Source organism: Myotis yumanensis, unplaced genomic scaffold (assembly GCF_028538775.1).
Source record: "Myotis yumanensis isolate MYYU_CA2020_CCGP unplaced genomic scaffold, mMyoYum1.0.hap1 SCAF_9, whole genome shotgun sequence".
Lineage (NCBI taxonomy): Eukaryota > Metazoa > Chordata > Mammalia > Chiroptera > Vespertilionidae > Myotis > Myotis yumanensis.
Window position 1 is genome coordinate 10,356,444 of NW_027223760.1, and position 17,454 is coordinate 10,373,897.

At 44.9% G+C, this 17,454-nt stretch overlaps 1 protein-coding gene across 2 annotated transcripts in view; it reads left to right on the forward strand.

Annotated features, from left to right (window-relative positions):
- Positions 1 to 7,659: 7,659 nt before the first annotated feature.
- The window catches only part of CAV1 (caveolin 1), a 36,922-nt gene continuing 27,127 nt past the window's right edge, over positions 7,660 to 17,454 (forward strand). Inside the window, exons 1-2 of one of the 2 annotated variants that reach the window (XM_070423763.1) lie at positions 7,660 to 7,765; positions 9,083 to 9,247. In XM_070423763.1, coding sequence (XP_070279864.1) covers positions 7,736 to 7,765; positions 9,083 to 9,247 — 195 coding nt within the window. In that variant the 5' untranslated portion in view covers positions 7,660 to 7,735. Of the gene's footprint in view, positions 7,766 to 8,308; positions 8,405 to 9,082; positions 9,248 to 17,454 lie in introns of those variants that run through there. The other variant, XM_070423764.1, reaches the window with a different exon arrangement.

The window sequence follows — 17,454 nt, forward strand, 5'->3', positions numbered from 1 at the left end:
CATGTGATCCACAGTTTGTGTCTGTCTTCACAGGACTTGGCCATGTGTGGGAGGGCCAACCTGTAAAGGCAGATTTGTTAGCAGCACGGGGCCCAGGGGTGGGTCAGCAACTTCCCCAGGTTCCCCATGCTTCACCTCTACCTCTTTGTCTGCCTGCTGGCTGTCATTCTTAATCACTCAAAATGCTGTTTCTGAAAGGGATTTAGGCGGAATTGGGAGCATAGACCCCTGGGTCTCCTCTGAGGGGGAGGTGATGTTCAGATTTCAGGGAAAGTGACTGGGTGTGTTTCCCCATCCCAGAGCTACTCCTCTGAGAGTGTTCCAGAATATATCCCTGCCCTCAGCTTGGCCGAGATCCCGGTATGCAGTCCAGTGGGATCAGCTGGATACTGGGAGATTCTATCAGCTCTCCAGTCAAGTGCTCTGGATAGTGGGGTGGACAGCACCACCCCCAGTCCAGTCACTGATGCTCCCTGAGACTGTTTAAACCTGTAGGCTTGGCCTCTGCTGCTGTCTCCTTTGGAAAGATCTTGTTGCAAGGTGTGGCAGGCGGGGCTCCGGAGGGTGGGTCAGGCTATATCACCTAGGGTGGATTTTTTTTTCCTTTTCCTGAGATATGGCTTCTGGGAGAGGCCAGTGCCTCAGGAAAAATGGCCATTTGGTTTGCAGGGTGCGACTAAATGCAGTTCTCCTGGCCACCTCTTTTCCATGTCTCCCCCAAATGCTTTCTACCCCAGCTTGTCCTTAGGCAACTTCAGTCCATACTGCTCTCCCTCCACTGGAGCCTTGGGTGAGTAGCTGCAAACAAAAATCCTGTGCTCTGGATTTAAAAACAAACAAAAAAAAGTCACTGTCTTTATCTCTGACAACCTCCGGTCTCCTCAGAGGCCAGAAGCCCTGCTGTCTTTCATGGCTGGATGTTATGTGGGCCCCTTTTCTCAGCTGTGTTGCTCTAGGATGTGGAGCCCAGCCTGGGTTCCAGGCCACAATCTTCTCGGGGGGAAAAGACCCTCTCATAGCAGAGAGATCCCTCTTCTCGCTCAGCCTGCTCCCTGTGGAAGCTGTGTCAGCCCCTCTCATGACCTCACCCTTCCTACCAGTCTCCAGGTGTTTTCTGTCCTTCCTTGATAACAGGTCTCCTCAGCTGGAATACAGTTGGTAATTCCATGTGAATGTTCCCCAATTTAGTTTTTTGTTGTTGTTGTTTATTTTATGTTATTTTATTTTTAAAATATTTATTGTTGAGAGTATTAGAGATATCTCTCATTTTTCACTCTATTGTCCCCCTCTAGCCGGTTCCCACCCCACCCCAGGCCTTCGCAACACTATTGTCTATGTCCATAGTTAATGTATATATGCATATAAAATCTTTGTTTAATCTCTTCCCACCCCTTCACCTCTTTCCCTCTGAGAATCATCAGTCTGTTCCATTTCCATGCCTCTGATTCTATTTTTTTAAATATATTTTTATTGATTTCAGAGAGGAAGGGAGAGGGAGAGAGAGATAGAAACATCAATGATGAGAGAGAATCACCGATTGGCTGCCTCCTGCACATCCCCCACTGAGGATTGAGCCCGCAACCTGGGCATGTGCCCTTGACTGGAATCGAACCCAGGATCCTTCAGTCTGCATGCCGATGCACCATCCACTGAGCCAAACCAGCCAGGACTCTGATTCTATTTTATTCACCAGTTTATTCTGTTTGTTAGATTTCTTATTCATTTATTTTGATTTTTAGATTCAATTGTTGATAGATGTGTACTTATTGCCATTTTATTCTTTTTCTCCCCTCCTCCTCCTCCTCCTCCTCCTCCTCCTCCTCCTCCTCCTTCTTCTTCTTCTTCTCCTTCTTCTTCTTCTTCTTCTTCTTCTTCTTCTTCTTCTTCTTCTTCTTCTTCTTCTTCTTCTTCTTCTTCTTCTTCTTCTTCTCTGCTTCTTCCTCTTCATAAAGAATACCCTTCAACATTTCATGTAATACTGGTTTAGTGGTGATGAACTTCTTTAGTTTTTTATTGTCTGTGAAGCTCTTTATCTGACCTTCAATTTTAAGTGATAGCTTTGCTGGGTAGAGTGATCTTGGTTGTACGTCCTTGCTATTCATCACTTTGAATATTTCTTGCCACTCCGTTCTGACCTGCAAATTTTCTGTTGAGAAATCAGCTGAAAGTTGTATGGGCGCTCCCTTGTAGGTCTAACTGCTTTTCTCTTGCTGCTTTTAAGATTCTCTCTTTGTCTTTAGCCCTTGGAATTTTACTTATGACATGTCTTGGCGTGGGCCTCTTTGGATTCCTCTTGTTTGGAACTCTCTGTGCTTCCTGGACTTGTAAATCTATTTCTTTCACTAGGTAGGGGAAGTTTTCTGTCATTATTTCTTCAAATAGGTTTTCAATATCTTGCGCACTCTCTTCTCCTTCTGGCACCCCCATAATTCGGATGTTGGTACACGTGAAGTTGTCCCAGAGGCTCCTTACACTATTTTCATATTTTTGGATTCTTTTTTCTTTTTGCTCTTCGGATTGGGTGTTTTTTGCTTTCTCTCATTTCAAATACTCAAAATGGAAAGGCTCAAACCAAGGAAGATTTCAGTGGGGCATTCAAGCCAGGACAGAAATAGGAAGGGATCGGGTGATCAAGCAAGTCTTAATCTAGAAAGCAGTATTTTTTCATGTATAAAGTGGAAAATACAGAAAAAGTATGGGAAGTATGGGAAGGAAGATGGAATGGAAGTGAATAGGGGTGACTAACGGAAGGTATGTGAGGTGATGATGGTGGTAATTAGGGTAAATATTCAGCTGAACACACAGATTGTAAAAATATTGACGTTTGTGTACTTTCATGCAAATAGTCACTCTCTGACGTACTCCCCACCTCCTCCTCTCTCACCCTTCCCCAAAGGGCCCCCACCCTCCAATGAGCCAGCAATGAGCCAGTAAGACTCTAAGGCTCAGCTCCAGAGCTGGGGCCTAAGTCTGGAATGACTGTGGGTGTCTCTGCCAGACTGGTCATTAGCTTTTTATATTATACACTAGAGGCCCAGTGCATGAAATTCATGCACTGGGGTGGGGGGGAGGGTGTCCCTCACCATGCACCCTCTCCAATCTTGGACCCCTCTAAGGATGTCTGACTTCCCATTTAGACCTGATACCAGTAGGATCGGGCCTAAACGGGCAGTTGGACATCCCTCTAGCAATCCAGGACTGCTGCCTCCCAACTGCTCACCTGCCTGCCTGCCTGATTACCCCTAACTGCTTCTGCCTGCCAGCCTGATCACCCCCTAACTACTCCCCTGCCAGCCTGATCGACACCTAACTGCTCCCCTGCCGGCTCTATCTCACCTACCTGCCCTCCCCTGCAGGCCTGGTCACCCCCAACTGCCCTCCCCTGCTGGCCCGGTCACTCCTAACTTCCCTCCCTTGCCAGCCCAGTCACCCCTAACTGCCCTATCCTGCTGGCCTGGTCACCCCCAACTGCCCTCCCCTGCAGGCCTGGTCACCCACAACTGCCCTCCCTTGCAGGCTTGGTCCCCCCCAACTGCCCTCCCCTGCCAGCCATCTTGTGTCCACATGGGGGCGGCCATCTTGTGTTTTAGAGTGATGGTCAATTTGCATATTACTCTTTTATTGGATAGAATAGTAATAACCTTATTGATAATCCAAACTCTACTCACTTTTCTGAACTCATTAACAAAGGCACATTTGGGCAGCCTCAGACTTTTGAGCACCAGGAAGTATTGGAAGAATACCTACTTCTTAAAACCTGGATACCATTCAAAGTGACCAAACATTAGGTTCCTAATCCTAAAGTGGGAATTAGATTGAGCCACCTAAAAGTATGAAGAGGACCTAGATGGTAGGAACTGGAAAAGGAAGCTGTGCCATGTGCCTTGAGAAGATGAGAACACAAAAGGCAAACAACTTCACAATCTCACTAGGCTACATACGAATCCGAATTCCATGTCCTGTAAATTGTTAACAGGTGCTAGTATTTATCAACTTTAAAATGTTCCATTAACCCCGGTTAACGTAAAAACATTCAAACCTGTAAAGAATTTTTGTGAGTTTATTTGAGCCAAACTGTCGTCAATTGCCAGGAAGCAGAATCTCAATGGATTGGGATAATGCTCTGGAGAATGGCAGTTCTTCACCTTGTTTTATACATTACAATCAAAGGAGGAGACATAAGTGGGTTACGGGAAATCCATTGGTGATAGATTAGGGAGGCCAGAGAAAGCAAAGGGGGAACTTTTGCATTTGGATAAAATGTAAAATGATAGACACATACTTCTTTTATGTAGGTGGGTGCAGAATCATTAACAGTAAACAAATAACATGACAACAATAACAATGATGGCATTTATGATCTCCTTCCTGGCGCCTAGGTGCATTTGGTTGTACCCTGAGGAGTCCTGAAAAAGGGAAGTTACAAGTTACCCTGACATTTCACAGGTGTGTTATCTTAGATGCAAAAAGATGATAGGCTCAGTTAAGGTAAAGATTGACCTTGTGAGGGAAGATACTGGCCTAGGACATGATACCCACTATAAACTGCTTTTAGTTAAAGTTTTAATTTCAGACCATCCTTTGTGGTTACTTTAGGCCTTTGAGTTTGCAAGACTTCCCTGAACTTGTCAGGTTAGCATGTGGGGCCCCTTTTGTTGTCCACACCCCACAAAACTCTTTAAGAATCTTATATAATAAAAGGTAATATGCAAATTAACCCTCACGCCCTCACAAGATAGCTGCCTATGACCAGGCTGGCAGGGGGGGTTAGTGAGGAACAACCAAACGACTGAACAGCAGGCTGTGTGGGGTGACCAGGCTGGCGGGAGGGGGGGGGCAGTTGGGGGCAACCAGGCCAGCAGGGGGGGCAGTAAGAGGCGACCAGGCCAGCAGGGGGAGCAGTTGGGGGTGATTAGGCTGGCAGAGGATGCAGTGAGGGGCAACTAGGCCGGGGGGGAGGCAGTTAGGGGCGACCAGGCTGGCAGGGGGGACAGTAAGGGGTGACCAGGCTGGCAGGGCGAGGGCAATTGGGTGCAACTAGGCTGGCAGTGGGGGCAGTTAGGGGTGATCAGGCCGGTATGCAGAGGCAGTGAGGGGTGATCAGGCTGGCTAGAGGGGGGGGGGGGGCAATTAGGAGCGACCAGGCCAGCAGGGGGGCAGTTAGGGGTGACCAGGCCAGTGGGGGGGGGAGCAGTTAGGGGTGACCAGGCAGACAGGCAGGTGAGTGACTAGGAACCAGAGGTCCAGGATTGTGAGAGGGATGTCCAACTGCTGGTTTAGGCCTGGATTGGGCTTAAACCGGCAGTTGGACATCCCCTGAGGGGTCCTGGATTGGAGAGGGTTCAGGCTGGGCTTAGGGGACACACTCCTCCCCGACCTCCCCAACACGAATTTCGTGCACCGGGCCTCTTGTAAATAATATTCATGTATTTAAACTCCAGTTTTCTCATCTCTAAGATGGCTGGTTTGCACAATCTGTGTCCCTTTATATTTTTAGTAACATATAATACATGGGCTGACTTCTGAGACTGCTTCTTTAAAAACAATAGAGGGCAAATGATTGCCATTCACCCATGTTTTAGTAAATGATTTGGAGAAAGTCATTAACTTGCCTCCAAGCCTAACGTTATCTATCTGGGAATCAAAGAAAAAATATTTTGTTTTGTTTTTACATCATCTATTCATTTCAATTCTAGTACTATGCCAACAATGTTCTTCTTCATCTTTCTTTTTTATTTCTCATAAAGTTGGAGCCAATTCTCGAACTCAACTATTATAACCACAAAAGGATCTGTTTCTCTTTTGTGCCAGCTTCTTGTTGAGGCAGGTTAATGAAGGTTGGTGGTTTTTCCTCTCATTAGGAATTCATTTTGGCATTGACAACGCTTCACTGATCATTATGATTCTGTGTGCTGCTGTTGACTCCACTTAGACGTAGACTTCCCGGTCAGTCAGGCTGCTGTCCCTCCTTTTAGTACTAGTTAAGCATTCACCCACAGGCCTCCCCAGAAAGTCTATCTCTTGCTGGAATGCAGGACATGCTCTCTCCCTGTTCCTGTTGACGTTTTTCACAGTCAAGATTACTCATCACAGCTGAAGACTGAATAACAATAGATGGGGACCGGTTTCCACATTTTTCCATAGAAGTTAACCCCAACTGCTTTGCAGCTAACATTTATGAAGGAAGACATGGATGAAGAGACTGGACGCTACACAGCGCACGGAACCTGACAAGACCCTTTTCTAGCATAGCATGTTTGTTAACACACAATTTATTCAAAGAATTTAGAAATTAAATTTGGTAGAAATAGCATTTAAAAAAAAAACAACTTTTGGAAGATCTTTAGTATTCTAATGGTGATCAGCCAGCATAATTAAAGTCATGCCAATATTTGTGACATTCCCCCCAACACATGGTTAAAACTCTTGTTTTTAAAAGTTATATTGCCTTTTGCTATCAACAATAGGCTGTCTTTTGTAGTTCTACTTTACAAACAATCAACTAGGTAATCAACTCAAAGAGTTCCATCCTCTATTTTCCCTTTTCTCCTCTTTTTGTGCTCTCCCCATAGTCCCTTTTCTAGACTGTCAGCTCTTTTAATGTAACATGTGCCCTTTCGGGTGTATTTCCAACTATTTTTTATTTCAAGTCATAATTTGACTTTTGATTGCATGTGGAAACTTAGGTTTAAAAAAATCCTTTCCATTCTTGGACAGTAAATTTCCTAAAGTAAAAATGACTGATCATTGTTTAATTCATCTTGTGCTACTTTATAATAAGGCCAAGAGAGAAGCCCCAAATTCAGGAACAGATAACATATTTTAATTACTAACAATTTCAAATATTTTATACCTATGGCATAACCTGTTGGTATAAATTCTCTTTAGAAAAGATTCGTAGTAAATTTATAGAAAAGGTTAATATTTCATTTCTTATTTCACATTATTTGGAAACCATTCCAGAAGCGATTGGGAAACATTCAATTATTCTGCATGCGTTTATTCAAGTTTCCATCCACAGCAACTACTAGTAGATGTAGTCCAGTGACACTAAAGCACACCACACACGCACCGCACAGATTCCTGCCTTGTGTTTAGATGTGAACGGCACCTAAAGGTTCCGAGCCATTTTTTTTTTTATCCCTTCCTCTGTGAAACAAGGAGATGGTAGTGTCTTAGACCACGATGGAACATGGACGACGAGAAGAAATGGCTTAGAAAGGGCAGAATCCTTTCTAAAGCTCTGGCTTCCTTACTGGGCATCTATCTTGCAGGCATGTGGGAAGTCTCCACTCCCCAACCCTGCTGGGATGATGCACCGAGAAAACATTCGCTCTCCTCGGGACGCCTCTCCGTGGTTCCCAGCTGGGAAGATGTTGCCCCGGGTTTAAAATATCTGCCCCAGCAGCCCAGCGTGGGTGCAGCGCTTCCACACTGCTCTGTGCTCCCTGCGGGCGCTCCCCGCCCTCAGCATCGGGAACTTTGGGGATGTGCCTAGACCCGGCGCAGCGCAGGTTCTGACCAACCCTGAGCAGAACAAACCCTTGGCGGGCGGCCAGGAGGGCGGCCAGGAGGCTCCCTCCCAGCCACCGCCCCCTCCCGCCCCCCCCGCCAGCTCCATCCCCCCCCCCCCCCCCCCCCCCCCCCCCCGTACAATACAAGATCTTTCTTCCTCTGTTCCCTTAAATCACAGCCCGGGGAAATCTCAAGAGCCTTCATCCAGCCACGGGCCAGCATGTCTGGGGGCAAATACGTGGACTCCGAGGTAGGCTTGGGGGTGCGCGCCCGCCGGGCGCGGGGGTGCCTGCTTCTGCTATCTCCCTCTCCAAGCGTCCGGCGGCTCCTCCGGCCCCAGCCCTCTCTCCACTTTGGAGAACTCTCGCGCCCAGCGGCTGCGGAATGGGCCTGGGCGGGGAGGTGAAGAGGGGCCAGGAATATTTCACGTTTTCCTCCTGGGAAGGACCGGGCGCCCTGAGCTAGAGGCGCCCGGAGAAGGAGGTCGGGGTTTGAGGTGGGGTCTCCCAGACGGAGGACGAATTTCTTCACGGATCCCGGTGCCACCTGATGGCGGGACCCCCCTGGCCGGCTGGGAGGCTGGAGCTGGAGCCCGCTCACCCGCCGTCCCGTCCGGGGGACAGTCCCGGCGACTCAGTCCCGGCGACTCCCCGCCGGGCGCCTGGCCCTCCGGGCGGTGCGCGCCGTGTTTGCACTTTGCAAAGCTCTCAGGCCGCCTCAAGGGCTCCTCCTGCACCTCGGCGCCAGGCAGGGGTGTTTGAAGAGGGACGCACCTCCCTCCCCGCAACTACCACCACCCCTTCCACCACCCTCCAGCCTGGGTGTGGAGCCTTCATTCCCCCAAACGTAGCGGCCGTTGCGCCAAGGGTGGGTCGGAGTCGAGGTGCAGGTGAGAGATACCAGGGAGGTTAGGGGGCTGACAGGGCTCCGCCCTGAGGTTGGAGCGTGCCGGAGCTGGGGTGGGAGGGGGGTTAGGGGGAGAAGCAAAGGGCAGAAGGAGGAGGATGGAGGACGCGGGCAGGTGCCCGGGAAACGCTGCCAGGAAGCCACGAAATGGGGGCATTCCACGAGTCCGGGGGTTCAAGTTGAATCTCAAGGATGCAACTGGAATTGTGGAGAGAGGGGGAACAGGCAGGGGCCGGGGACGAGAAAGCTGAACAGGTGAAGCGCTCGGGGTATGAAGGAGGGGGGCTGTAGGGAAGTCAGGGGTCGGTCCCATCGCCGCCCGGGTCTAGGCGGGGTCCCTGGAGCCAGGCGCGCCAGGGCGGGGGCCGGGCGGTGCGCGGAGGGGGTTGCCCTGACCCCTGGCGGCGGGCGCGGGAGGCTGGCGCTCCCTGCCGGGTAAGGAGGGGTGTGGTGTCTTCTCCCCGATCCTCTTAAAAAGCTGGCGGCGCCGAGGAGTTGCCTGCGTGCGCCGCCGCTGCGGGAGCGGTTTGTTCGATTTTGAGCCTGGAGGCTTGCCCCGCCGCCAGGCTGACTTCTGATCGCTTGTTTTTCTTTTGGAAAATTTCTTCCAACTGCTGGTGCCCTTCTCTCTCTCTCTCTCGTGGCCGCCCGCCCTCTGCAGGGACATCTCTACACTGTTCCCACCCGGGAACAGGGCAACATCTACAAGCCCAACAACAAGGACATGGCAGACGAAATGAACGAGAGGCAAGTGTACGACGCTCATACCAAGGAGATCGACCTGGTTAACCGTGACCCCAAGCATCTCAACGACCACGTGGTCAAGGTAAGGGGAGGTCTGTCCCCGGAGGGGATGCTGTCAGGGCCGAGACAGCTCTCTTCTGGCCAGCAGCCTGTGCATCCTTTTCTGCCTTTACCGCGCACGCGCGCGCGCGCGCGCGCGCGCGCACACACACACACACACACACACACCCCGTTTTCTGGGCTTGATCTCCCCTCCCTCAGCCTGCCGTTTAGTTCAGGTGGAATGTAGCTAACTTGAGCTTTGTAGGCGTTCATATAACTGCACTCTTCTCCAGGCAAATGAAGCTCCTGATCGCAGCAACAGACAGACCCCACTGCTTGAAAGGGTGAAATGGTTGTGCAACAGGTCACCCCCTCCATTCCCAGGTTGAAAGTCTAGTGAAGGGTGGTGCCCGAAGCACAAGTAATTGACTCAGTCAGGTCATTTCTGAGGTCAGGTGCCAAAGGTGAAAGCTGGACCACGGGGTGGGCATGTTCCCCTCAGCAAAAATCAAGTAACTGAAGTGGTTTTCTTAAACACAATAAAGTGGGTAGAAGTGCTTTCATCTAAAGACAAAGATTATGCAAATATATGCATAGATACTCATTTAGATCCATATATGAAGGGTATTTTAACTGGAAAAAACATGGCACTTGTGCACAACTGAACAAAACTACAAAACCACAAATAATGCACAGCTCTGGGTTTCTCCCATAGAAACCTCTAGCTAGATGTGGAAAGTTGCTTCTTAGTGACTACCTGGGTCAGCTTTCGCTGAGCTAAAAGGACATTCCCCTTGCAATTCCCTTTTATACTTTCAGGATGTACTTAGTGAGATTAAACATAGGTTAACTGAACAGGTCATTGGCCAAACTTAGATCTGACTTGGGGGGTCAGTTTTTTATTTCGTGATGTTATTTAACTTTGACCCTTTCAGGGGAATTTATTGTCTGCACCCATCTGGATTGTGAAATCATGGGCGTGAGCCATCCTTGGCAGAGGGTTTTCTTTGAGGGACCAGGAGGGCCAAGAAAAGGCCTGGCCTGGAAGATAGGGCGTGAAGACCCAGTTCTGTGCCATCCCAGAGCAGCCAGTGGGTGAATGAACCACTTCACCCACTGGGCCTCCCGTCCACTGATGGAAGAAGCTATAGTCCAGACTGTTCACATTCATGAATAATAGATTTCAAAAAGGGGAACAATTTAAGCTGTAACTAGAAGGAAAATGTAACTGTCAGAATGGACTCTCTTGGCTTGCTGGTGGAGGGAAAGAGGAAATTTGGAGCCTTGGCAGGTTTTTTGACTAGCCAGGTCATGGGATATTTAAAGGTAGCAGCAATAACCAGAGTAGCTTATAAACTGAAAATGGGGATTGCTATAAACTATTTACTAAAAACATTACCTTAAAAGGGGTAAGGGCATTTTTTGCTTTTTCCCCTTCTCCTGTAGCTTTGGGCAAGCAGGAGAGATGCCAGGAAAAGAGGCAGGAGTCAGGAAGGGCTGGCTGTGCTGGAGCCTCCCTGTTGTTCCACCACCGTGTGAGTGGGGTTCCTGGAGCGAGCAAACCTCCCTGATGAGTCAGAGAGGCCAGGAGTGTGGATGTGGCTCTCCACACATAGCATGACTAAGCTGAGAAAGAAGAGCCCGCTGGGAAAAGAGACTTCAATGCAGATGGAAAAAGGGCATAACAGGCCTAGAGGAAATAGCAGTTTACAAAGTAGCATTTCAGAGAGCAAGTGTGGGGATCCTCATATTAGAGAAATTAAAAGGGAGGGTTAGGGCAAGCTCCTGCTGGCTTCGAGAAAGCAAACCCCACCCACTTGCTCATAGAACTGTGAGCAAAGCAAGACAGACAGAAAAAATCTGCCTTGAGAAGAATTGGGGAGGCCCACTTACTCAGATGCCCCACTTAGAGAGGACTTCAGGATGCCCTGCAGAGAGGGAGGGAGAGAGAGAGAGAGAGAGAGAGAGAGAGAGAGAGAGAGAGAGACCCAAAGAGTGCCCTGTGCCAGAAGGCGGAGGAAGGGGGCTTTCGCCTTACAGAGACTCCTAGTCTTTTTCTTTGAGTATAAGCATAAACACAAGGACAGAATTGGGGTGATCCTCCTTATGTTACCATGACAATAAATAATGAATTTCCCTAAATTTTATTTTGATGGCACAGATTTCTTAAAATAATAAAGACATCCAAAGCCTCACTGTTAATGCATGGTAGCTTAAAACTTCACATGATAATAAACAGCAATCAAGGAACGTTGAAGGAACGTTCTGCTCTAAAGGCAGGCAGCTCTGTAAAAGCAGCCCTGTCCAATTCTGTAGCCACTGAGCCACTTGAAATGTAAGCGTAAGTAATTTACATAAAATAAAATGTAAAACTCAGTTCCTCAGTCACTCCAGCTACAAAGAGTCCCCAGCACATGAGGGGCTACCATAGGGGACAGCATAGTAGATGTAGAGCATTTGGACAGCACCAGACTAGAGTGTTCCCTGCATTTTACAAAAGGTTCCTATGCCAAGTTTAGAATAATAACTCTGGATGTAGAAGAAATTAAACCCTGATGTACAGTGAGAAGAACAGCATAGTATTATCTACAGCAAGCGTGTCAAACTCGCGGCCCGCAGGCCACGTGCGGCTCACAAGGGATATTTTTGTGGCCCAGCCAATATAACGGTATATAAGAAATGTTTTAATAAAAATTTCATAATTTAATTTTTACGATAGTCTGTTATAGGATATTGTACACGTTCACTAATGACTGATTACTATAATCGTGTTGCATTCATTTCCCTTACCCACCTTACACACAGGCGCACCATTTTAGCAGCCAATTGCCATGTCATTAGTCTTGTACTGACGTGTTTGGTGTGCGCAATAGGAAATATTTCACTTTCGGAGAATAAGAAAAATAGGTTTATTTGCATCACCCTTATTAATCTGTGCAGTTATTCAGTGTCTGGTAAGTTAATGTTCAAGAAAAAATATTAATTTTTATTAAACTGTTCTATTATTTTATGTTAACGATTACTCATTCATTTCAGCCCTTTGTATTCAGCATGTCTCCATAGAAATAAACCTACGTTTCTATGAAAATTGAAGCTTTCGGTTTTTTTGCCGCCCACATAAACATAAACCTTGTTTATTTGGCCCGTGTTGGCCTTTGAGTTTGACATGCTTGCTCTACAGTATCCTCTCCATCCCACAGAACAGCTATGTAGGGAGGGGAAGAAAACTCAGAACTGGTTGTGTCATGAATTTATACTTCAAGAAGGTGTTTTACCACCTATTCCACTGGCTTTAATGGCATAAATTAGTCTATACCATTTAGTTCCACTGAATTTGTTTCTTATATTCCTAAAGGTTTGCTGCTCTATATTATGAGATATCTGTATTGATATTTATCTAAAAAGAGTGGGCTATGAATGCTTCTTAAAATTTCCTCTAAGTAAAGTGATCACAACTTCAGACCCTTCTCCCTCCAAGATTTCTATGTCTTCTTCTTACGTTTCCATTTCCATCCATATGTTTATTTATTATGTACATATTTGGAATTTCTAGATAAATAAAATGGCTTCAAATTTATAATTCTGATATCACATTAGCCATCAATTAATTCACTTATTCAAGTCTTCTATGCTGAACTAAACACACACTGCAAAGGGTAATCCCTAAAATAATTTCTAGAAATCTCAAAGATTAGAATTATGCGACAAGATACATACAGATGAAAAGCTTAAAAAAATACATACGTACAATATCACAACAGTAAGTCACTGCCACATGGTAACTAAGGGGTTCCTTTTTGGTTGGACTGCCAGGACACATATAACTACATTTTAAGTTTTACTGACCCATGTTATTTATTCTCTCCCACATAAGGATTTTAATTTTCACTTTCATTTCCACGGGCATGCTGTTTTATGCAGTTGCTATAGTAAGCTCTCTCGTCATCATTTTGGAAATAGACCAAATATATATTACAATAAATCAAAAGTAAGTGATAGTGACTATTGCATAATAAGGTTTTTAAAAATTGCATGGTATGAATTATCTTGATTTTGGTAATCATCCTACAATGTGATGTATATCAAATGATCATATTGTATACTTTAAATATATACAATTATTTTTGTTAATCATTCCTCAATAAAGTTTAAGGGAATGGTATTAAGTGTTAGGGAGGCCCTACTTAGGGAGAGAGAAGAGGGATGCACTAGAGAAAGGTTAATGGAGAAGAGCATGAAGGAGATGCAGCCTGAGTTGGGTCACACAGGACAGATGGAATGCAAATATCTGAGAGAAGCACAGGGGGGCATTCTGAATGAGCAAAGCATGGGAGCGAGAATGTCTCTCCGAGGTCATGAGCCTGCAATGCCTCCTAGCCCATTTTTTATTGGAAGAGACTTTAGTGACTGAGTGGCCGGTCATAACATGAAAAGACTCATCATGGCCAGGTGGCAGAGTCCTCAACCCAGTACACATGATAAGTGTCGACTCTATCGGGTCAGCAGTGCGGTCAGGAGCACTTCAAGCACAAGGATGGCATGCTGAAGGTAGGCATTTTGGAAGATGACTGGTTAGGGCACCGGATGTAATAAAACATAGCTAGTCTGGATGAGCAGAGAACAGTTACACTATAATTGCAAGAAATGGGGAGGGCAGTATGTAATAGCATTGGGAATAAAATCATATAAGCACAAAATGACGAAATTTTAGAATTAGAAGGGAACAGAATGGTTATATGAGACTAACTTCCACTTCATCTTTTTTAACATTAGCAGGAATTTAGGGCTAAAGAAGTTTAAAATGTTATCCATGTTTTCACATGGTTACTGTCTAAAGATTTTTTGAAATGTATCACAAGGGAAGGAAAAACAAGATTATGTGATTCTCCTGGACTATTGTCATGAGGAGAGAAACTAGTTGAGATAATTCTGATGTTAGTTCTGAGACAAATCAAGACATCTGAGAGGAGATCTTTGCTGGAAAATACAAATATGTGTTTGTAATTTTCTTTTCCAAAGCTTGAATGTAATGATTCTCAAATAGACATGAAATTTTTTTAGTAGTCAGCAAAAGGCATGCACATGGTAATCCCTGTGTTGGTTTCAAAATAGCAGCCTCTGTGATTCCTTTTAACTTGAAATCATTCTAGGGTGATTGATGATTAATATCAATATAATAGTAATTTTTAAATTTATTCGATATAGCTATAATCAAAGCATAAGGTTTAAAACAGTGGTTCTCAACCTGTGGGTCGCGACCCCTTTGGGGGTCGAACGACCTTTTCACAAGGGTCGCCTAAGACCATCGGAAAACACATATATAATTACATATTGTTTTTGTGATTAATCACTATGCTTTAATTATGTTCAATTTGTAACAATGAAAATACATCTTGCATATCAGATATTTACATTACGATTCATAACAGTAGCAAAATTACAGTTATGAAGTAGCAACAAAAATAATTTCATGGTTGGGGGTCACCACAACATGAGGAACTGTATTAAAGGGTCGCGGCATTAGGAAGATTGAGAACCACTGGTTTAAAAGATCAGATTATCTCAAAGAACTCAGCACATTGGTAACATTATCTTCTGCTGGGACTGTTGTTTGTGTGTTTGTTTTGGGAGATAGTGATTGATATTCTGTCACACATGAGATTTTGCATGGAATTCAGAGTCCCTGGCTTATAAAAGAGCATTATAATCATCTTATGTGGGAAATTATCCTCACATCACTGAGCAAAGAACTATACTAAAATGGGGGATATTATTCATTCATAAGAATCTGAAACACTTTCAAGTTCAGCCAACAGTGATATACATTTTAAATGCTTATGGAAAGTCTTTTTTATGTTTGTTCTCTACCTCCTAGTTGTGGTAAAAAAAAATTGAAGAATTAGCTCCACTTTGGTTCTAACTGAATAGAATGTCATATTATTTAAGACAAGATACACCAAATACCCTTGAACTGTAAAAAAGTTCGTGATGTGGGTAATTCTCCCAATTAATAACAGTGTTGGCCACATTTTAAAGGGGCTTAGCCCTGGCCAGTGTTGCTTAGTGATTAGAACTTGGGCCCTGAGTTGGATTCATAGTCAAGGACGTGTACTTGGGTTGCAGGTTCCATGTCCCACCCCAGTAGGGGCAGGAGTAGGAGGCAACCAATCAATGTGTCTCTCTCACTCTCCCTCCCTCCCTTCCACTCTCTCTCTAAAAATCAATGGGAAAAATATCCTCAGGTGAGGATTAACATAAATAAGTAAATGCATACATTCATACATACATACATATATGCATAAATGGGCTTAAAGTAAGAACAGCTGCAATAGTAAGCAGCATCTGGGAAGTCCAGTATGCAGCCTGCCCACTCAAGTCCATAGAAACAACAGACACTTGCATATTTCAAGCGAAACTGCTTTTGAGTTTGCCCTAGTTTCAACATAAGTTCTCTGTGATGAAATGGTCAGAGAACTGGTCCCCAGGAGACCTGGGCTGTGTGCACCTGGGGGTTCGGGGCCTTTTCATGACTCAGCTGGCTGGGCTTGCAGTGGGGAAAGGGCAGGGCTGCTATTTTCATACAAAGATGGTTTATGCCAAGAAACACATGCTTCCAATCTCTGGAATATATATATATATATATATATATATATATATATATATATATATATATATATATAAAATCTTCATTAGTGTGCATAGAGCTCCTAAAGAATAAATGTGCATGCTTTATTTCTTTTTAAAGAAGTTTCTAAAAAATAAGACCTCGGCCCCTAGAAATATCCCTAACACATAGGTACTCAAAGGCACCCTGACAGAGTGGAAAGAGTATTGTGCCAGAATAAGAAAAGATATTTTTGCAACTTTTTTTTTTTCTAAAACTTGAGTGTGATAATATGCAGGCACAAAATTCTTTTTCTCTAACACAGCGGTTCTCAACCTGTGGGTCGTGACTCCTTTGGTTGTCGAACGACCCTTTCACAGGGGTTGCCTAAGACCATCCTGCATACCAGATATTTACATTATGATTCATAACAGTAGCAACATTACAGTTATGAAGTAGCAACGAAAATAATTTTATGGTTGGGTCACAACATGAGGAACTATATTTAAAGGGCCAGAAGGTTGAGAACCACTGCTCTAACAGTCAGGAAAATGCATGCATATAGTAATCGGATCAGCTGGTTTCAATATAAGGGCCTACTGCTTTTGTGGCTTCTTTCAGCTGGAAAGCTTAGAGTCTCAATAGTGTGTACTGCACACCATGGAAGGATGGATGAAGGATGTTAGAGCAATCGATTTCTCTTCTTCAGTCATCCCAGAGAATCTGGTTTATAAACAGGGAGTAAACTCATTTGGCTATAGTAAACACCAGTCCTAAAAATATTTTGGGCAAGCTATTTTATGTTTGTATGCTTTCATTTCTCCAACTATAAAAAAAAAGAATGAGAGTCATTCTCATATAATATAATAGTGTCCCCCTAAAAAAAAAACTATTCACCTTTCAATAAGTGATTATTATACATCTACTATTATGTGTCAGGGGCTACAATAAGGAGTAAGATAGATAGGAGCACCACCCAGAGTTGATGGCTATCTGCTTGCCTCCCTTCATGCAGTTTCTTTTGAAAACTTTTGCTGAAATTCCTTTACCAAATTCTGCTGCCTGTTAAAACCTTATAACCTTCAGTGTTTAGTTCAAAAAATACCTCACCTCTAATGCCTCCAGTTGTTCCTGAGCCAGTAAACAAGGCTTGGGCAAAATAAGAGGCATATTTTTTAGACAAGCTGCCCCTGTTTGGGCCCCATAAAAAGTGCAATTAAATTATGGACCATATTTCAGTTCTCTAAAACTCTCTCTTCCCACACTGGTGCTCAATTTCTAATCTTCTTATTGAAAATTTGACATTTCAGCCTTTTTAAAACCTTGTAGCATCTTTACAAATCCAAATTTGGCTGAGCAGCTGACTCACCAAAAGAATTTTTAAAAATACTGATGCCTGGGCCCATTACAGATCTACTAAATTAGCACTTCTAGAGATGGGGCCTAAGAGTCTTTGTTTTTCAAAGCTCACCAGTGATTACATTTGTGAGGTCAGATTTAGAAGTAATTATACCCAAGATTGGCTTAAAGATATACACCTTAGATGGTTTCATCCAAAGATAATAGGTGAGTCACCCTTTATAGTAGCTCCAGATGTTCTTCCTGCCAGGAAAATACTTGGGGAGTCAGGCCCATTTAAACCA